The 21,944-nt window shown below is 36.3% G+C and overlaps 1 protein-coding gene across 1 annotated transcript; it reads right to left on the reverse strand.

The window, feature by feature from the left end:
- Positions 1–1,611: 1,611 nt before the first annotated feature.
- On the reverse strand, positions 1,612–9,732 carry TMEM126A (transmembrane protein 126A). Its single transcript, XM_060105312.1, has 5 exons — positions 9,562–9,732; positions 7,513–7,608; positions 4,001–4,194; positions 2,493–2,607; positions 1,612–1,856 (listed from the first exon to the last, which is right to left on the reverse strand). The coding sequence occupies exons 2-5, from the start codon at positions 7,599–7,601 to the stop codon at positions 1,664–1,666; spliced, it is 591 nt and encodes a 196-aa protein (XP_059961295.1). The 5' UTR covers positions 7,602–7,608; positions 9,562–9,732; the 3' UTR covers positions 1,612–1,663.
- Between the last annotated feature and the right edge of the window lie 12,212 nt (positions 9,733–21,944).

The raw sequence follows: 21,944 nt of genomic DNA on the forward strand, positions 1-21,944 counted from the left end.
TCAGCCTTAATTTTATAACCCAGAGAATATCCACAGTAAAATACAGATTCTTTTGTCTGATAATTGGGATCATTTTTTTAATCAAACATAGTTTGATAGGGAATTTTTTTTAATAATCTGTTTCTATTTGGTTTTGGTGTTTCGTTTTTTTTTTTTTGACCTCGCCACGTGGCTTGCGTGATTCTAGTTCCCCGACCAGGGATTGAACTTGCGCCCTCAGCAGTGAAAGTGTGGGGTCCTAACCACCGGACTGCCAGGGAATGCCCTTGTATTTTATTAATTGAATTTTAAATTTTTGGCTGCACTGCTTTCTTCAGGGGACACTGAAAGCCTGTCCCACTCTCAGAGCTGCCTTTTTTAGGTGACAGGCTAAATCCTTTCATATAATTTTAAGTAGCATAAGATTATTTAACAGATATATCACTATATTTGAAAAGAATAGTTAAGATGCTTGTGAATGTGGTCTTGGATGACACAAATATTGTTTGGTATGACTGGCTTGTTTCATAAGGAAGTGTTGGTCTAGCTCTGCATTGTGTAATACTGAGGCTATTATCCACATGTGGCTAAACAATTTAAATTAATTAAAATAAAAGATTCAGTTATTCAGGTGCACTAGTCAAATTTTGGGTGCTCAGTAGCCACATATGGCTAGTGCTAACATATTATCAGTCATATATAAAATATTTCCTCATCATCACAGAAAGGTTTGTTGGCCAATGCTGATTTAGATGCTGTTACATGAGAAAATGGTTTCAAGAACTGAGATGAAAACTTTTAGGAAGGGAAACACAATAGATCATTTCAAAAATTTAAGTGATCTATCTTAGGAATTGAGGAATAGACCTAGGATATTTCAAAAAACAAAACCGAAACAATAGGAAGAATATGGCTACCTCAAATTTGAGTGCCTGATGACAGGTGCTACATTAGGTCAACTTACATATACGATACCAATCTTGAGTGAGGTTACTGATGAGGAAACTCAGGGCCAGAGAGATCAGTTAACTTGCTTAGCATCATACAGCCAAAAAAAAAGGTTCAGGTCTATGTGCTTCTAAAGAATTATACCACACTAGATGAAAGCTTCAAAGATAGAATTTGCCTTAATCTTATAAGAGTATAGCTTTCCAATGATATAAATAAGATGACTTTTGAAGTAGGTAACTATCATTAGGACAGCTCAAGCTGAGCCTGAATAATCATCTGTGAAGAATACTGGGAATTGATCCCTCTGTAAGGGATGTTTTTAAATATGTTTTAAGATTCTATGAAAGAATAATACCTATGGAAACAGTGAATTGAGAAAATGAAGTGTAACATTTCTGTATGTATTGATACTCCCCACCCTGGCCCCTGCCATTTTCATTCCTGTTTGGATTCTTTATGAGGTTTTCAGTGAAAACTGCTGTGTGGTTTTTTCCCTGTATTACAGACCAAACTGCCTAATGTAAAGGAGTAGAGCAAGCAATGTGGGAGAGACGGTATTGGGAACACTAGAGAAGTAGGCTCTTGTCTGAGTGGGTAGTGTTGAACAATTTATTCAGCCTTTTGTTGTAGATCCCAGAATTGTACCTCATGTGATAAATTACAAGTCTTATTTATTCATACTTAGATGTAGGTTATTTTTAGTTTTATTTTTGTGTACAGATTTGCTTAAACATCACTGAATTTCTAGGTCAGGTTCAGGTAACTGAAGAGCCTTTATAAGGAGTTTATATTGTCTAGATCCAAGGTATGCTGCAAACCCAGTCTGGAGCAAAATGGGAAATAACATCTTGCTAAAGACAGGCTTAGAAATCCTGATCCAGTAATTTAAGATGTTTCCTTTCTCGGGTAGCAGGGCTGAGTTATACCTGTAAGAAAACATTGAGACAGTTCACTAGAAGAGACAGTTGTATCAAGTGGCAAATCTGTGTACAGTACATATTAATTCCAGAAGTCTTAAAACTAGCTTAGGTAAAGACTGAGGTAATGCTATTCTCTTCAATGTCTTTTAGTCATAAACACTGCCCTTTTGTTTTCTTTTGTCCTTTTCTCCGTTTCACCTCTGGAAGCTCATATAGTATAGATTGCTTGGTACAAGAGTTCATCAGAGAATAACTGAATTATTTTGGCTTATAGCAAGACATTTTCTGGTGGAATTTTTTTTAGAGGAAGTACTCAAACCCTAAGAACATTATGCATATAATGTACCTTTCATGCTAGTCACAGTACTTTTTACAGCTCTGTAGCTAGTATTCAATATATAAAGTTAAGAACCTGAACTACACACCCAAGAGGTAGTGTGATAAATTTCTGGAAGTGTTTTCAAATTCTTGAGAAGTATTCTTTGATTACCCAGAAAAAACAAGTCTTGTTAACTCTTTCAAGTCAAACAGGTAACATTGCCTTAAAAATAGAAAATGTACTTGCTGTTTTAAAGTCTGCATTTTCTAGGCAATCATTTATATATATTAAAGTTTTTCGATAATTATGGAAAGCAGTCCTACCTGGCTGCTAGGCCACCATTCACAGGGATAGCCAAGAAAACAGGGTACAGGCCACCAAAAACAAGACCCACCAATCCACCACGTGTTATGGTACAGGTTTCACAATGTAAATCACCTAGGAAATAAATTAGTTCAGCAAATGGATAGTGAAGCAAACATTTAAAGAATGCAAGGTCCCCTTATATGTATCACAGATACTCAATTTTCAGGCAGTAATACAGCAAATGCATTTCTACAAGGCATGTTAAAAGGTATAATTACACATATGGATAATCTAAAACAGCCAGGAATAACTGATAAAACCATCTTAGGAAAAATACCCTAATTTGTTTTGAACTTGAATATAATACTCAGTTTGCACTGCTTCTAGCTTTTTGCACATGTATTCGCAAACCTGAGCTAATATTTTTGTCTTTAAGAAACTTTTTAAACCCATGGGAAATTTAACAATTTGATTTATCTTACATTTTTACATTATACAGTGTGATTTTATTTTTATAAAATTGTTTATTCATTTCCAGATTAGTACAAGGTATTAAAAATAGAAAGCTAAGCTAACCTATGTTTTCACTCATTCTGTTCAGTTTATTGTGCAGTAAGTTTCCCTGCACGTAAAAAGTCTTTCCAGGGGCTTCCCTGGTGGCACAGTGGTTGAGAGTCCGCCTGCCGAGGCAGGGGACACGGGCTCGTGCCCCGGTCTGGGAAGATCCCACGTGCCGCGGAGCGGCTGCGCCCGTGAGCCATGGCCGCTGGGCCTGCGCATCCGGAGCCTGTGCTCCGCAATGGGAGAGGCCACGGCAGTGAGAGGCCCGCGTAATTCAAAAAAAAAAAAAAAAAAAAAAAAAAAAAAAGTCTTTCCACACTGATCTTGGGGATTCAAGCAAATACTCATCTAATTTAAACAAATCTGAAGTAGCACTTAAGAGAATTTAAATGGACTGCCTCCCTACTACCACCTGTGGTAATAATTTTTTTAAAAATTATTAATCAGAAATTCTTTCATGATTTAGCTATACTTGGAGTACTCAGCAAATATGGTGAACTGTCCAAAGGAAATCAAGTCTCCATGTATTTGATAACTATTGCACATATACACATTTAGTGCTTTTAGAGATTTGGTGATTTTTATGGGAACAAGATAAAGAGTCTTGTTCCCATAAAAAATTTTTTCCCCTTAAGAAAATTCTATAATTTTTTAAAAATTAAGGCAGTCAGCATTTAAAAAAAGATAAAGTTTCCAAATATTTCTTACTAAACACTGTGGGAGAGATAAGTTAGATAAAGGAAAGTATTTAGAATTACTGTGTATATATTTTACTTGTTTGGTAGACCATGCTAATCTGAATTAATTGCTGCTTTACATAGGCTAGCAAGGTTCAGTCTTATCCAAGCAGTGACTGTATTACAGCATATAGCCAATTGCTATGATTATTTAAGGATTAATGTAAGGTGCAAATAATGTACATATACCGAAGCAAACTTGTTGCTGACAGTGAAATAGAATTTACCTGTATTCAAAGGTAAGCTTACAAAACCTTTGTAAGATACGTGTGCCGTCAAAAATGGGATCACTGCCATCGGTAAGCCAGCAGCTATACGAGCCTGTGTCACATGTAGGATGCGTCGAAAGAGACTATTTGCTATTAGGCCACAGAGGGCAGCATTAAGTCCAATATATGTTGATCCATTTTCGAGCAGATTCCTGAGTCGGTGAGAAAAAACAGTAACTTTTTGGCTGTATTGCGTGTGTAAGCTCTCCAACAATTCTGGCATATGTTACAGAACTTATCAGGACTTTAGGATTAACAGGATCCAACATTTATATCTTATAGCTCCATAAAACAAAAACCTTTAGAAATCATTATGTTTTACATATAGATTTTTATTCTAAAAGGCTTTGAATATGGTCAACACTTTAAGGATACAGTGATACATTTAGTTTTGCTAAATGTATTGTGGAATTTTGCAAAGAATATTGGTATGGAAATTCCACACACCCCCCCCCCCCGACCCCGGCCAAGTATACAGCAGGGAAGAGCTTCTGAAGAGTCTGACTTGGATGCCTCTCTAGGCTCCCACAATACCCAATACTTACTTCTGTAGCAAAACACATTATAAGGTGGTACTAGCTTATCACAGATTTAACTGTCAGGCTTCCCAACTAGTCTGTAAACAACTTGAAGACAGTGGATACAAAGATATAAATATCTTGGTTTCAACAGCACCTGGCACATAGAAAGCATTCAATAAGGTGAAATTGATGTTTCCTTTTACTCTTCCTTGAAGCATTAGAGTCAGGATTAGGGGGGTGGAGCAGTACTAACATTTAAGGGATACTCTATGCTAGGTACTTTATAAGAACTCACTGAAATAAGAATAAATTGATGTTTTGGGATAGTAAGTGGTAGAACTGGTTTTTAAGGAAGGCATGTATGAAATTTAAAATGCATGTTCTATGCATTCTTTAGTTTTGGGGAAAAAAACTAAAACTGCTGAATATTGAAAGCATCCAATTCAAAGCTTCAGCCTATCACTTAACTTCTTTACCATCTGCTTTGCTTCCTATAACACAGGGGTCAACTTCTTAATTTTCTCATTACTCTCTTAATTAGCCAAACTAGCCACACACACTATCCCCTCTAACTTCGATGGTTAACACTCAAGACAGGTTTTCTAGGAATTCCTAATTGAGCTTTCTACATTGTGTAAGGTACTACTTTTCTTACCTGTCACTTTGCAATCACAATGGTACTTGTCATTCAGTCATTGAGCACTTATTGCATGCTGCAGACTTGGTGATGAAGGCACAAAAAATTATCTTCAGTGTTTTCATAGTTTATTATTGGAGAATGAAAGATACATAAACTTGATATATTGGATTGGCCAAAAAGTTCGTTCGGATTTTTCCATGAACAACCCGAACGAACATTTTGCTCAACCCAATATAACAAAAGTGTATTGAAATGGTAATGTTAGCCAAGTACAAAGGAGGCAGTTTAGAAACTTAGGGCACATAAGACAATATTTAAATTGTGATGAGGGCCTAGAGAGCTACCAAACAACGAAACACATGCATGTGAAAAGGCCTGTGTATTCTCGTGGGAGCTGAGGGAATGGGAAATGAGCACTTCCTCTAAAATATTTTTATTTTATCTTCATAACAATACTGTGAAATATGTATTTTTAGTCATAGGAACAAATGCTCAGGTAAATAATTTGCCCATATATATTATATATGAATTATAATTATTATATACATTGTAATATGTTGATATATTAATGTTAAACATTATTAAAAATTACATAAATAAGTACCTAAATATAACAAGGAGTGTAACTGGAATCTGAATAGCAATGTTTGCTGTCTCCCAACCAGATTTTAATTTCCTGTGGCTTAAAGTCACATTATTAATAATTCAATACAAAATTGTTATTATCTAGCAGCCCCATTGCCAGTCAGTGTTCCCAAAAAGTGCCTATACAATTAGAAACGTGAACTCAAGGTTTTTTGGCAAGATAATACCCATAAAATAACTAGATACATGAACTAACACATGAAATATAAGACCAGAAATAACAAGTGGCAGTGAAGTAGATGGCACATGAAATTCTGTAGATTAGAAAGTGAAGTGTTTGATACTAAAGTTTCATACACTTAAGAACTTTTCAAATAACTATTAAACATATCTAAATTGGTAATGCAAGAAATGAGGATTCAAACTTAGGAGAACCAGGATAGATAAAATAGAAGCAGAGGAAAATAGCGAACAAAGCAAAGATGAGATGCTGTCATCTGCCCTGTTTAGGTGCCACTGTTCGAAAGCAGTTTATTCCAAATTAAAGCTTACTTTGCAGTTCCAGATGAATTCCCCATTGATTATTATTTCTAATTTGGTGAAAGTCCCAGTAACACAGCCTGCTTGCTTCTCTTCAAGGCTGTCACATCTCTATTCTTCCTGGCTTTCCCTACCTTACTGCTTAAAAAGTTTCTATTTACCTCTGGAAAACAATAACAAAAATGATGTACAGTGTGTGTTTGTGGTGGGTGCAGAGGGAGGTTGGATATACATCTTATTACTGCCCTTGGTTTATGGGTTCTCCCGTGTTGAGCTGGTATCAGCAAGATTGGAATTTGTGCAAGATAGTAAGATTATACTTCCAAAATGTATTTCAAATCCATCCTTTTTTCACTTCAACTGCCACCACCACTCACCAGGATTACTATGCCAGTTTTCCTACTGCTCTTCTTCCTTTTCTCGCCTACCTTAAATCTACTTTCCAAAAAGCAACTGTAATGTTCTTTGGAAATGTTAGCTGGATCATTCCCTGCTTAAAACTCCTCCTGTTCCTTCAACCTTATGCCCACTTCCCTTGTACTTTAGTAACACTGGTTCCTCAAATATGACAAACTCGTTGCTGTCCTGTGGCCTAGGCATATGCCATTCCTTCCTCCTCCCCAGGCTGACTCTTCTTCATCCTTTTTGGTCTCATATTTTCAGTTTAAATGGAATGTTAGAAAGGCTGCCTGAAGAACATTTTGTGGGAGTTCACTCAGCCTTGTCTTCAAAGATCAGTATGTTTCCTATATAAATTTAATAACATCTTAAAGATCTTTTAGCCATGATCCCATTTCTCTGACATTCCTTGTCTAGCTGTGTGTATTACATGGCACTCTCTTAGACTGGTAAGTGTAGTGATAGAAATGAATTGAGAAAGAAGACAGTTTAAAAGCTATTTTAAAGGTTTGTTATTTAAATTAGTCCATAAATATATACATCTGCCTATACTCTAAGCCAAATGAAAAACTGGGAGCACTATCAGATGTCCAAAGAAATGAATTTTAGCCTTGACTTAAAGGAAAATGGCTAATCTGAGCTTTGGTTTTCTCATCAATGTAAGAAAAAAAACTCAATTTCCTTCTGACATTCTATGTTTGTTTATATTCAAACCAAAGAAATTTGAGATGAATTGATGAAAATCCACCTGATAAAAGAATTTTTTAATTAAGAAGGGATCTTACCTTTCTGCTTCTGGAAGTTGGTTAGTTTTTCTGGTTATGATTTCAATTAAGTTCTTGTTGACAGTATCATCTGGTTTATGATTTTCCATCTTGAGCCTTAAATTAAAATATCATTTTTCAATAATGTGTATCTATAGAAAAACAGCAAAAGAGCTTATAAAAAGCCTTTGGAAGACCATAAATATTTAATTTTAAAAGAAGTAGCCATAGCTTTATTTCATAATCTGAAAAATTAATGCATTAGACACCCCCCCAAAAACCCCCCACAATTCTATGAAATAGAAACCAGAACGTGGAAGACAACACATAAAGCTTATAGGAAATACAGAATATCTTTGTAACCCTTAAAAATATTGTAAATTTGCAAACAGCACTAACCATAAAACACATAAAGCTAATATTAAACTAATATTAACCAATTAAAATGAACTTGTGTTCATTTACAGATACCATAAAGATAAGCCAGTTGGGGAGAAAATGTTTGCAATATAACTGACAAAGGAGTAGTTGGTACCCAGAATATGTAAAGTATTGAATAGTACAAATCAATAAGAAAAAGGCAACCAACCCAATAGAAAAACTGACAAAAGGTTTGAACAGGCACTTCACAGAGAGGAAAGTCAAACAGACAATAAATATGAAAATATGCTTAACCACTATAATCAGGAAAATAGAAATTAAATTTCAATTACTGGCAAGAATGTGGGGTAACTGAAACTCATGTGCTGCTGGTGGAAGCATAGGTACAACCACTTTGGAAAAGAATTTGGTACTTAACAAGTAGAAGACACATACACCCAGCAATTTCACATCTAGGTATACCCTAGAGCAGAGGTCACCAAACTTCTCTAAAGGGCCAGATGGTAAATATCTTAGGCTTTGCGGGTCACATAATGGTCTTTTGTCGAATACTTGAAAAAAACTTAAAAAATATAAAAATCATTTTGGCTGTCTGTAAAGAAACAAGCGATAGGCTTCGTCTGGCCCACAGGCAGGTAGTTTGTTGATCTCTGCGCTAGTTGAGGTGAATAAAAGATTAAGGGAATGGGTGAATGATGAATTTTAGCCTGAAGATACAGCTCATTAAGATTTCAGGGTAGCAGAGTTAAGAAAATCAAAAAGTTCAGAAAGAACAGACAACATGACTCTGAAATTTAATTTTTTTGGTTCACTGTTCATTTGCTACAAGATTAATTTATAACACTAATTTAACAAATATTTACTGGGTAGCCATTAGATGGCTTGGTAAATGTTCAGTACACTGAATTTCATATCCCTAAACTTAAAATTAACATAAGTAGTACAATGCAGGCTTAGAAATTTACGTCTGGGTTTCCCCGGACTCAAACTTTTTGAGGGCCTTGGTTACAATAACGTTAAGATCTCTGCCCTACAGGAACTTAGAATAATTTTATGTTGTGGGGTTGGGGGTGTGGTGGAGAGAGATAAAAACAGTAATCAAATTCAGTATATATAAAATGTATAGTGTATATGTCTGAAATACTGTTACATCATAAAGTCCAGCCTAATGCTATCACTAGTTTTCTGTTCTATGCTCTGCATATTGGTGAGGTTCCTGGTTCTGTGAACTAGCCATTTCTAAAGTCAGGTGTCGCTATTAAAAGTCACCCTTAATTCGGTAAAAGTTCTGATCCGGCAGCCCGCAGTAGGCCATTGTATCCCGGTTATTAATAATAAATCCCTATCAAAGACAATGCCACGTTTAAATATTACAAACATTTCAAAAGGCTTTTGCATTAGCTATCTCACATCACTCAAGATAACTCCCGAGATAGACAAATGAGGAAAGTGGGGCCTCTGAAAATTAAATTAGGCCAAGGTCACCCTGTAAATTGGCAGTAAACGCGGGATTAAATTCAAGCACAGGCTTTTGTTTTTTGCCCCCTGTAGGCTTAATTTAAATATAAGATCTTTTTTTCTAGGGTGGAAAGTGTAGGGACGGTCGGTGCGGTAGAACCGACTCCCCTCCTCCCCTTGCGACTCAGTCCCGGGATCTCATTACCACGCTGTGCTTCTCTTGATACTCGCCTTTTACTGCACCCCTTTACCCGGAATGCTGCTATTTTACGCTCTCCTCCCAGCAGTCACTGCCTCCTCCAACCTCCATCAGCCACGCGAGTGCTCACTCCAAGCTGCGCTCGAGTCGCCCGGGCGCAGCCATTTTGGCTAACACGTGACACGGCCCGAGGCGGGCACTGGGTGGCTGCCGGGCCGCTGATTGGGCTTCCAGGACCGAGGTTGAGCTCAAGGGCCTTCTAGCAGTGGGAGGTGCTGTGTCGCGCAGCAATGAGGTTTGGAGACCGCGGAGGATACTGGTTACAACTTACCCACGCCTCAGGATAGAGACTGCAGAAATTGTGAAATTTCCAGATGAAAACTGAGTGATCTTAAACCTGCCCCATTCGTTGAAAATCTACCTTAGGTATGGTACTTAAAACTTCCTGGCCAATACATTATACTTCGTGTATTGACCAGGGATATATAAAAACTGCACAACCCTTGGCATACGAGATAGGTACTCAGTTAAAAAGTCTAAAAGTACCTGAGATTTCTTTGCTCCATCGATATTATATTCTCCCTTGGACCTTGAGCTTCTTGTGCCATGTTACGATTTGGTTGTGCCACCACAATCTGAGCACCTCAACAGCAAGCAGGAGCTTGTTTTTTTCTGAGGATCTGTGGGACCCGGTAGAGTATTGCTTATAAAAGGAGGATTAGGTGAATGAGACGAAAGAAAAACTGTTTAGAGAGCAAAGGAGTCTTGTGGCTCCCTCAGGACAATTGAGAATCAAAGTCTTGGACCAAACCTCTGAAGACCTCTGTTTCAGGTCTCCCCTTTGCAGCCTCTTTCCTCACTTATAAAGCAGGAGGGGAAACAGTCTCACTGATTATTTTGTAAAGTTGTGAGGATCCTATAAAAGCTCTTACCAAGGTTGCTTGGAAAATCATTTAGCTTTATCTAGGGAGAAAGTGGTATTCAAGATAAAGGCGGGGGTGGGGGGGGCTTCCCTGGTGGCGCAGTGGTTGAGAGTCCGCCTGCCGTTGCAGGGAACACGGGTTCGTGCCCCGGTCCGGGAAGATTCCACATGCCGCGGAGCGGCTGGGCCCGTGAGCCATGGCCGCTGAGCCTGCGCGTCCGGAGCCTGTGCTCCGCAACGGGAGAAGCCACAACAGTGAGAGGCCCGCGTACCGCAAAAAAAAAAAAAAAAAAAAAAAAGATAAAGGGGGAAAACTTCATAGAAGAGGTGAGCAGGAGAAGACTCCGCTACCCCAACTCCTTCGCTGAGTGAGATTTATCTGATGTCAAAATCGTGGCTTGTCAACGAACCAGAAAATAAAAACAGGTCCTCATATTCTGAGGTGGAAAGTCAGCGTACATCCCAATCGGAAAGTTTCCGAGGTAAATTAGGAGAAAGTTTTGGAAAACCAGCTTTTTGGATTCTAACGTGTGTGTGTGTGTGTGTGTGTGTGTGTGTGTGTGTGTGTATGTGTGAGAATATCTTTTCCCCCCTAACACTCCATTTTATACTCTTATTCCAATTTAATTTTAAATGGTTTGAAGCTAATTTTGAAGTTAATAAATGTGCATGCTGTACAGTGTCTGTAGCATGCCATTCTGGAGTAATAAAGACAATTTTGTACGTTGAGGTTTATAAAAAATCAGTTCTTTTGAAATGTCAAGATGAAATGTCAGATTTCATCTCAAATTTATTGGCTTAAATGCTCATAACTTTCCTTTATTATTCTTTAAAATCTGCAGAATCTGTAGTGAGCCCACATCTCTCTTTCTTGTTATTGGTCATCTGTGTCTTCTCTTTTTTATGTCTGATCAATCTAGCTAATGGTTTATAATTTTTTTGACCTTCTCAACTAGTTTCATATTTAATTGATTGTTTTGCTTTTTTCTGTGTTCAGTTTGATTGTATTCTGCTCTGATCTGTATTTTTTCCTTTCTTATTCCTACCTGAGATTTAAGTTGTTCCTCTTTGTAATTTCTTAAGGAGGAAGCTGAGGTCATTGGTGTAAGATCTTTTTCTCCTCCATATATGAGTTTAGCGCTATGAATTTCCTGCCAAGTACTGCTTTAACTATATCCCACAGATTTTGAAACATTGTTCATTCTTTTAGTTCAGTTCAAAATACTTTTAAATTCTCTCTGCTTTTTTCTTTGACCTGTGGGTTATTTAAAGGTGTGTTACTTTCCTAGGCTTCCCTGGTGGCACAGTGGTTAAGAATCCGCCTGCCAATGCAAGAAACATAGGTTTGAACCCTGGTCCGGGAAGATCCCACATGCCGAGGAGCAGCTAAGCCCGTGCGCCACAACTACAGAGCTTGTGCCCTAGAGCCCACGAGCCACAACTACTGAGCCCACGTGCCAAAACTACTGAAGCCCACATGCCTAGAGCCTGTGCTGTGCAACAAGAGAAGCCATCGCAATGAGAAGCACGTGCACCACAACGAACCGCAGCTACAGAAAGCCCATGCACAGCAATGAAGACCCAACACAGACATAAATAAATAAATAAGTAAGTAAATAAATCTATTTAAAAAAAGAAGTGTGTTACATTGCTAATAGTTTAAAATTTTCAAATATCTTTCTGCTATTGATTTCTAATTATATTCCATTGTGGTCAGAGAATATACTTTGTATGATTTGAATTCTTTTAAATTTATTGATATTTATAGCCCAGACTCTTGTCCATCTGGGTAAATGTTTCACGTGTGATTGAAAATAATGTATATGCTGCTGTTATGCCAAGTGTTCGAAAACATCAATTAGCATAAGTTGGTTGATAGCATTTTTTAAGACTTCTTTATTCTTTCTGAATTTCTCCCAACTTGTTCTATCAATTCTTGAGAAAAGGTTATTGAACTCTCTTTTATGGGAATTGTTCTATTTCTCCTTTCAGTTCTATCAGCTCTTGCTTCTTGTATTTTGAAGCTTCGTTATTATATGAATAAACATTTAAGGTAAATTGATCCCAGTATCATTATGAAATAACCTTCTTAATAATTGGTGATATGTTTTGCTTTGCAATTTACTTTGTTTAATATTTTTTAAATTAACTTTTATTGGAGTATAGTTGCTTTACATAATATTAATATAGCCACTCCAATAACATTTTTTCTTTCTTTTTTTTTTTTTTTGGCTGCACCAGGCGGCATGTGGGATCTTAGTTCCTTGACCAGGGCCTGCACCTGTGTCCCCTGCAGTGGAAGTGCAGTCTTAACCACTGGACTGCCAGGGAAGTCCCTCCAATAACTTTCTTTTGATTAGTGTTAACATGACAATGCTTTTCCCATTCTTTCACTTTTAACCTATTTGTGTCTTTATATTTAAATACAGTATATAATTGGATTTTTAAAAATCTAAATTGACAGTTTCTGACTTTTAATGAAGAAGGTGTCTAAGCCATTTATATTTAATATGATTTTTATATTCTAGGTTTTTAAATCTATCATCTTGCTATTTGATTTCTATGTGTTCCACCTGTTCTACATTCCCCTTTCCTTTTCTTCTGCCTTTATATTTTGAACGAACTGAATATTTCTTATTCTATTTTATTCCTTTGTTGGCCAATTAGCTATAATTCTTTTTAAAAATTGTAATGATTGCTTTAGCATATACAGTATACCTCTCTATAGTTTCCTCAGGCTACTCTAAGAAAGTACCACAAACTGTGTGGCTTAAAATAACAAATATATTCACTCACTATTTTGGTGGCTAGAAGTCTGAAATCAATGTATTGGCAGAGTTGGTTCCTACTAGAAGTGCTGAAGGACAATCTGTTCCATGCTTCTCTCCTAGCTTCTGGTGGTTGCTGGCAACCCTTAGTGTCTCTTCACCTGTAGAAGCATCGTTCCAATCTCTGCTTATATTTTCGTATGACGTTTCTCCCCGTGTCTTTGTGACTTCACATGGCCATTTCCCCTCTGTGTGTGTTTGTGTACCCTAATTTCTCTTATCTTATAAGGACACCATTGGTTAAGGGCTCACCCTAACCCAATATACCTCGTTTTAACTTACATCTGCAAAGACACTATTTCCAATAAGGCTACATTCACAGGTACTGGGGATTAGAACTTGAAAATATATTTTGGAGGAGCACAATTCAACTCATGACAACATCTTTAACTTGTCACAATCTATCTTCAAGTAATATACCATTTTACATATAGTATGAGAATGTTACAACAGTGTACTTTCATTTCTTCTCAATCTTTATGCTATTGTTGTCATACATTTACTTCTACATATTTTATAAACCACATATCACATAGTTATCATTTTTTGATATCAGTAGTCATTTGTCTGTGAAGTAACTTTTAAAAATAAGAAAATTTGTATTTATCCACATATTTTACATCTCTGGTGTTTTTTGTTCTTTTTATAGATTCATTTAATCTGGTATAATTCTACCTAAAGTATTCTCTTAGAAAGCACATCTTCTGGTGATGAAATCTTTCACATTTTGGAAATCTAAAAAGTATTTTGTCCTAGTTTTAAAAATTGTGGTAAAAAACACGCAACATTAAATTTGCCATGTTAACCATCTTTAAGTGTATAGTTTAGTAGTGTTAAGTATAGTCACATTGTTAAGTAATAGATCTCTAGAAATTTTTCATCTTGCAGCACTGAAACTCTATACCCACCAAACACTAATTACTCCTCTTAACTCCCCTCAGCCCTTGGTAACCACCTTTCTACTTTCTGTTTCTATGAGTTTGATTACTTTATATACCTTATGTGAGTGGAATCATATATTATTTGTCCTTTTGTGACTGGCTTATTTTATTTAGGTTTATCCATTTTATAGGATGTGACAGGATTCCCTTCTTTCTTTTTTTTTTTTGTGGTACGCAGGCCTCTCACTGTTGTGGCCTCTCCTGTTGTGGAGCACAGTCTCCGGACGCGCAGGCTCAGCGGCCATGGCTCACGGGCCCAGCTGCTCCGCAGCATGTGGGATCTTCCCAGACCGGGGCATGAACCCATGTCCCCTGCATCGGCAGGTGGACTCTCAACCACTGCGCCACCAGGGAAACCCTGTAGAAGTTTCTTATATATTCTGGGTATTAACCCCATGTCAGATATATGACTTGCAATTACTTTCTCCCATTTCATAGGTTGTCTTTTCATTTTGTTGATTGTTTCCTTTGATGTACAGAAGTCTTTAAGTTTGATATACTCCTGTATGTCTGTTTTTTATTTAGTTGCCTGGGCTTTTGGTGTCATAGTCAAGAAATCATTTTCCAGTGTCCTCAAGTTTTTCTGCCATGTCTTCTTTTAAGAGTTTTTGGATATGGAGTATGGAAAAGGCCCAACTTTATTCTTTTGCATGTGGAAGTATATCTATTTTTCCAAACACCATATGTTGAAGAGACTGTCCTTTTCCCATTGTGTAGTTTTGGCACCCTTGTCAAAAATCATTTGGCCTATTTTTCAAGGATGTATTTCTTGACTATCTATTGTGTTCCACTGGTTAATATATCTATCTTTATGCCAGTATCATATTGTATTAATTACTGTTTCTTTGTAGTATGTTTTGAAATCAAAAAGTATGAGGCCTCCAGCTTTGTTCTTTTTCAGGAATGTTTTGGCCAGTCAAGTCCCACATGAATTTTAGAATTTTTTTCTATTTCTGCAAAAATTGCCATTGGGATTTTGATAGGGATTGCATTGAATCTGCAGATTGCTTTGGGTCCTATGAACATTTTAACAATATTGAGTCTTTCAATCCACAGGCATGGGCTGTCTTTCCATTTATTTGTATCTTCTTTGATATTTTTAGCAGTGTTTTGTAGTTTTGAGTGCATGAGTCTTTACCTCCTTTGTTAAGTTTATTCCTAAGTATTTTATCTTTTTTTTTTTTTTTTTTGGTGCTGTAGTAAATGGGATTGTTTTCTTAATTTCCTTTTTGGATTGGTCGTTGTTAGTGAAGAGAAACACAACTAATTTTTGTGTGTTGATTTTGTATCCTGAAACTTTACTGAAATTGTTTTTAGTTGTAACATTATTTTTTCTGGGATTCTTAGTTTTTTCTGCATATCAGATCATGTCTTCTGTGAACAGAGATAATTTTACTTCTTCTTTTCCAGTTTATTTTTTTATGTCTAAATTACTTTGGCTAGAACTTCCACACTCTGTTGAATAGTATTGGCAAGATTGTGTATTCTTGCCTTCTTCTTCATCTTAGAGGACAAGCTTTCAGTCCTCTACCATTGACTATGTTATTAGCTATGGGCTTTTAATATGTGGCTTTTGTTATGTTGAGATAGTTTCTTTCTATTTCTAGTTTGTTGAGTAACTTTTGTCATAAAATGATGTTGAATTTCTCTGCATTGATTGAGATGATCATGTGGTTTTGTCCTTGATTTTGTTAATGTGGTGTATTACATTGATTGATTTTTGTATATTGAACCATCCTTGCATTCCAAGTATAAATCCCACTTGGTCATAGTGTATGATTCTTTTAAAGTACTGTTAAATTCAGTTTGCTAGTATTTTGTTTAGGATCTTTGCATCACTGTTAATCAGGAATATTGGTCTTTAGCTTTATTTTCTTGTGTTTTTGTTTGGTTTGGGTATCAGGGTAATGCTGGCCTCATAGAATGAGTTTGGGAGTGTTCCTTCTTTTCAGTTCTTAAGAAGAGTTTGAGGAGGATTGGTGCTAATCCTTCTTTTAATGTTTGGTACAATTCTCTGGTGAAGGCATCTGGTCCTGGGCCTTTCTTTGTTGGGAGCTTTTTTATTAGTGCTTCTATCTTCTTACTAGTTACAGGTATATTCATACTTTTTATTTCTTCATGTTTCAGTTTGGGAAGGTTGTATGTTTTTAGGAATTTATCCATTCCTTCTAAGGTATCCAATTTGTTGGCATATAATAATTCACAGTAATCTCTTATAATCCTTTTTATTTCTGTTACTTCAGTTGTAAAGTCCCTATTTTCATTTCTAATTTTAGCTATTTGAGTCTTGTTTTATTTTAGTCTAGCTAAGAGTTTGTCAATTTTGTAAACCTTAAAAAAACACCTACTGATTTCATTGATTTTTTTCCTATTGTCTTTCTATTCTCTTTTCATTTATTTATTCTCTAATCTTTATTACTTCCTTCCTTCTACTAACTTTGGGTTTAGTTTGTTCTTCTTTTTCTAGTTCCTTGAGGTGTAAGTTTAGGTTATTAATTTGAGACCCTTCTCTTTTAATGTAAGTGTTTACTGCTATAAACTTTCCTCTTGGTTCTACTTTCACTGCATCCATAAGTTTTGATATGTTGTGGGTTTTCAGATCCAGAAAAGATCTAAGTATTTGTAAATAAATAAATAAATTCCTTATTTCTTTTAGAAAATAAGAATTTTCTAAATTATAAGGCTCTCTTTTTGACCCATTTGTTGTTTAATAGTACATTCTTTCCTTGACATTGGTCTTAGTGATGATTTTTTATATTTGACACCAAAAGCAAGTGCAAGAAAATAAAAAATAAACAAGTGGGACTACATCAAACCAAAAAGCTTCTGTACAGCAAAGGAAACCATCAACAAAATGAAAAGTCAACCTACCAAATGGGAGAAAATATTTGCAGATCATGTGTTTGATAAGTGGTCAACATCCAAAATATATAAAGATAAAAAACTCATACAACTCAATAGCAAGAAAACCCCCAAAATCTCATTAAAAAATGGGAAGAGGATCTGAATAGACATTTTTTCAAGGAGGGTATATAAATGGCCAACAGGTATATGAAAAGGTGCTGAGAATCATTAATCATCAGGGAAATGTAAATCAAAAGCACAATGAGTTATCACCTCACACCTGTTAGAATGGCTATTATCAAAAAGACAAGAAATAACAAATGTTGGCAAGGATGTGGAGAAAAGGAATCCCTTGTGCACTGTTGGTCAGAATGTAAATCGGTGCAACTACTATGGAAAACAGGATGGAAGTCCTCAAAAAATTAAAAAATAAAGCTACTGTATGATCCAGCAATTCCACTTCTGGGTGTTTATCTGAAGGAAATGAAAACACTAACTTCAAAAGATATATGCACCCCATGTTCACTGCAGCATTTTATAATAGACAAGAGATGGGCTCAACTTACGTGTCCATTAAGGGATGAATGGGATATTATTCAGCCATAAAAAGAAGGAGATCTTGCCATCGGTGACAACAGGGACAGACATTGAGGGGATTATGCTAAGTGAAATAAGCCAGAGGGAGAAAGACAAATACCACATACCTCATTTATATGTGGAATCGAAAACCACCGCCACTTGGGACTTCCATGGTGGTCCAGTGGTTAACACTTTGCCTTCCAATGCAGCAGGTGCAGGTTTGATCCCTGGTCGGGGAGCTGAGATCCCACATGCCTCATGGCCAAAAAAACAAAACATGAAACAGAAGCAATATTGTAACAAATTCAATAAAGATTTTAAAAATGGTCCACATCCAAAAAACTAAAAAACAAAAACAAAAACACCACCAACACCACCACCAACAAACCAAACTCAGATACAGAGAACAAGATTGGTATTGCCAGAGATGAGGGTTTGGGGTGGGCAAAATGGTGAAGGGAGTTATAAAATAAATAAGTGCTGGGGATGTAATTTGTATCATGGTGAATATAGTTAATAATACTGTATTGTATATTTGAAAGTTGCTAAGAGAGTAAATCTTCAAAGTTGTCATCCCAAGAAAAAAAATTATACATATATGTGGTGATGGATGTTAACTAGACTTATTGTGGTAATCATCTTGAAATGTATACATAATTAAATCATTATGTTGTGTGCCTGAAACTAATATGTTTTATGTCAATTATGTCTTTTTAAAAAATTAATTAATTAATTAATTAATTTTTGGCTGTGTTGGGTCTTCGTTTCTGTGTGAGGGCTTTCTCTGTTTCTCTAGTTGCGGCAAGTGGGGGCCACCCTTCATTGCGGTGCATGGGCCTCTCACTATTGCGGCCTCTCTTGTTGCAGAGCACAGGCTCCAGACGTGCAGGCTCAGTAGTTGTGCCTCACGGGCCCAGTTGCTCCGTGGCATGTGGGATCTTCCCAGACCAGGGCTCAAACCCGTGTCCCCTGCATTGGCAGGCAGATTCTCTACCACTGTGCCACCAGGGAAGCCCCAATTATGTCTTTTTCTAAAAGTTTTTTTTTTAAAGATTTTTTTGCTTTGGACCATTTTTTAAAGTCTTTACTGAATTTGTTACAACATTGCTTCTGTTTTATGTTTTGGTTCTTTGGCCGCAAGTCATGTGGGATCCTAGCTCCCCAACTAGGGATCGAACCCGCACCCTCTGCAATGGAAGGTGAAGTCTTAACCACTGGACTGCCAGGGAAGTCCCTAAAAGTTTTTTTTTTATTGAAGTATAGTTGACTTACAATGTTTCAGGTGTACAGCAAAGTGATTCAGTTATATGTATATAATAAATATATATATGTTCCTTTTCAGATTCTTTTCCATTATAAGTTATTACAAGATATTGAACATGGTTCCCTGTGCTTTACAATAGCTCTTTGCTGTTTATCTATTATATATATAGTAGTGTGTATCTGTTAATCCCAAATTCCTAATTTATCCCTCCCCTCCTTTCCCCTTTGGTAACCATAAGTTTGTTTTCTATGTCTGTGAGTCTATTTCTGTTTTGCAAATAAGTTCATTTGTATCATTTTTTTAGATTCCACATCTAAGTGATATCATATGACATTTATCTTTCTCTTTCTGACTTACTTTACTTAGTATGATAATCTGATGATAATGATAATATCAATTATGTCTTTTTTTTAGAGATTACTAGATATCTTTTTTTTGAAATTTTATTTTATTTTATTTTATTTATTTTTAGTTGCATTGAGTCTTCCTTGCTGCGTGTGGGCTTTCTGTGGTTGTCTTGAGTGGGGGCTACTCTTTGTCATGGTGTGCAGGCTTCTCATTGTGGTGGCTTCTCTTGTTGCGGAGCATGGGCTCTAGGTGTGCAGGCTTCAGTAGTTGTGGCATATGGGCTTAGTTGCTCCGCGACATGTGGGATCTTCCCAGACCAGGGTTTGAACCCGTGTCCCCTGCATTGACAGGTGGATTCTTAACCACTGTGCCACCAGGGAAATCTTCCATTATGTCTTAATAAAAAAAGAAACCAAAATGTAAATACTTTAAAAATGATTAAAACCTTGTGTTTTATCTTTAAAAATTTAAATAAATAGGAATTTTGTGTGTGAAGAAGAAAAAAGTGAAGAATGTTTTATTATTGTTATAGGCATCTGTGGTGAACTTTAGTTATTAATTGCCTATGTGACTAGCCATAGAAAGGGTGCAGCGTCAGAGGAGAGGTAAGGCTTGCAGTTTGATACACTTAGCAAGGACATGCAGGAGGGCCCATGGTGGGCTGCCTCTCCCGACACTGATGTGAATTGGTTCAAACACAATAAGATGGATTTGGTTTATACAAACAAAGTGAATATATTTGGACTGAAATTTGAGGGATTTTAGTTGTACCTATTGAAGAAACAGATTTAAATTAAAGTTAATATGTAGAGCAGAATACATTTGAGTAATATATATATATTTGAATAATAAACTTGAAAAAAAGAGTGCGTTTAATTTCCACATATTTTGTGGATTTTTCTATTTTTCTTCTACTGTTTATTTCTAGTTTCATTTCATTGTAGCCAGAGAAGATAATTTGTATGATTGCAGTCTTCTTAAATGTGAAAAGACTTGTTTTGTGGTCTAACATGTTACCTATCTTGAGAATATTCCATACTTTCATTCTCTTTTCATTTCCCTTTGTGTAAATTATATAGGTATTTTCTTTGTGATTACCACTGCAATAGCATGAAACATCTTAAAGGTATAGCAATCTATTTTAAACTGATAATTACTTCAATTGCCTATAAAATCTCTACTCCTTTACACCTCTGCCTTTCTTATTACAGGCATACCTTGGAGACTGTGGCTTTGGTCCAGAGCACTGTAATAAAGCAAATATCACAATAAAGCAAATCACACGAATTTTTTGGTTTCCCAGTGCATATAAAGGTTACATTTACACTGTACTGTAGTCTATTAAGTGTGCAATAGCATTATGTCTTTAAAAACAATGTACATGCCTTAATTTTAAAATACGTTATTTCTAAAAAATGCTAACCATCATCTGAGTCTTCAGTGAGTTGTAATCTTCATCAGGTGCAGAGTTTGAAATATTGCAGGGATTACCAAAATGTGACATAGAGATGTGAAGAGAGCAAATACTGTTGGGAAAATGGTGCCTGATGCTGGGTTGCTACAAACCTTCAATTTGTGAAAAATGCAGTATCTGCAAAGCACAATAAAGCAAAGCTCAATAAAATGAGGTATGCCTATATATGTTATTGATGATACAATTACCTCTTTTATATTGTGTATCCATTAACATAAATTTGTAACAATTTTTTATGCTTTTGTTTCTTAAATTCTATATTAGATTGTAAAGTGATTTACACACATACATTATCACACTACAGAATTCTATATTTGTCTAAATATTTACTTATACCAGGGAGTTTTATTTTTTTGTATGGTTTTGTGTTGTTGTTTATAATCCTTTTCTTCAACTTGAAGGAGTCCCTTCAGCATTTTGTAGGGCAGGTCTAGTGGTAAGGAACTCCCTTAACTTTTGTTTTTGTAGGAAACTCTTTAATTTCTCCTTTGTTTTTGAAGAAAAGTTTTCCAAGATATAGTATTCTTGGTTGGCATTTTTTTTGTTTCAGTACTTTAAATATATTATCCTACTCCCTTCCAGGGAAGCTTTCCACTGAGAAATCTGCTGACAATCTACTAGTAGCTCCTTTGTACATAAAAGTTGCTTTTTCCTGGCTGCTTTCAAGATTCTTTGCCTGTGACTTTTGACAATTTGATTATAACGTCTGTTGGCTTACAAACTGGCCCCTCTACAAGGAGGGTAAGGAGAGACTGAAGAATGAAGCAGACCACTTCATATTGGTAGGTGGCAATTTTAATAAACAAGGGAATTTACATACAAGGCTTGCCTTGGGTGGCTGCAAGATGAGTAATCTCCACATCACCTACCTGCCAGAATCTTAAAAGTTTATAGAGAGGCCTTAACTAGGTTCAGTCATGTATACTGTCTTGATGGTCTCAACAACACTGTTCTCTCAAGGCTGTGTCCTTGAAAACGGTTCCCACTGTGGGAATGATGGGCAGAACGTACATTCTAAGGACAGGGAAGTGGGTGAGAAGCCTCTGTTTGCTCTGGTCCAGCTTTTAGGTCAACCAGTGGTCATGTCTTCTAACAGATTACCTCTTCGAAAAATATCTCTTGTAGATCCCTTTAGATTTTTCCTAACTAGAGTTTCTTGAATTTCTTGAATTTGTTTGTCCATTTCTCTCCTCAGATTTGGGAAGATTTCAGACA

The sequence above is a fragment of the Mesoplodon densirostris genome, chromosome 7, assembly GCF_025265405.1.
Source record: "Mesoplodon densirostris isolate mMesDen1 chromosome 7, mMesDen1 primary haplotype, whole genome shotgun sequence".
In the NCBI taxonomy this organism is placed as follows: domain Eukaryota; kingdom Metazoa; phylum Chordata; class Mammalia; order Artiodactyla; family Ziphiidae; genus Mesoplodon; species Mesoplodon densirostris.

Bases quoted from the DNA above. Each gene is read 5' to 3' on its own strand.
- TMEM126A (XM_060105312.1), bottom strand. From the start codon at position 7,601: ATGGAAAATCATAAACCAGATGATACTGTCAACAAGAACTTAATTGAA. The intron at 2,608-4,000 runs GTAAATTCTATT...TTTATTTCCTAG, and splicing joins AAGCTTACCTTTGAATACAG to GTGATTTACATTGTGAAACC. The intron at 1,857-2,492 runs GTAGGACTGCTT...GTTTTCTTACAG, and splicing joins AATGGTGGCCTAGCAGCCAG to GTATAACTCAGCCCTGCTAC.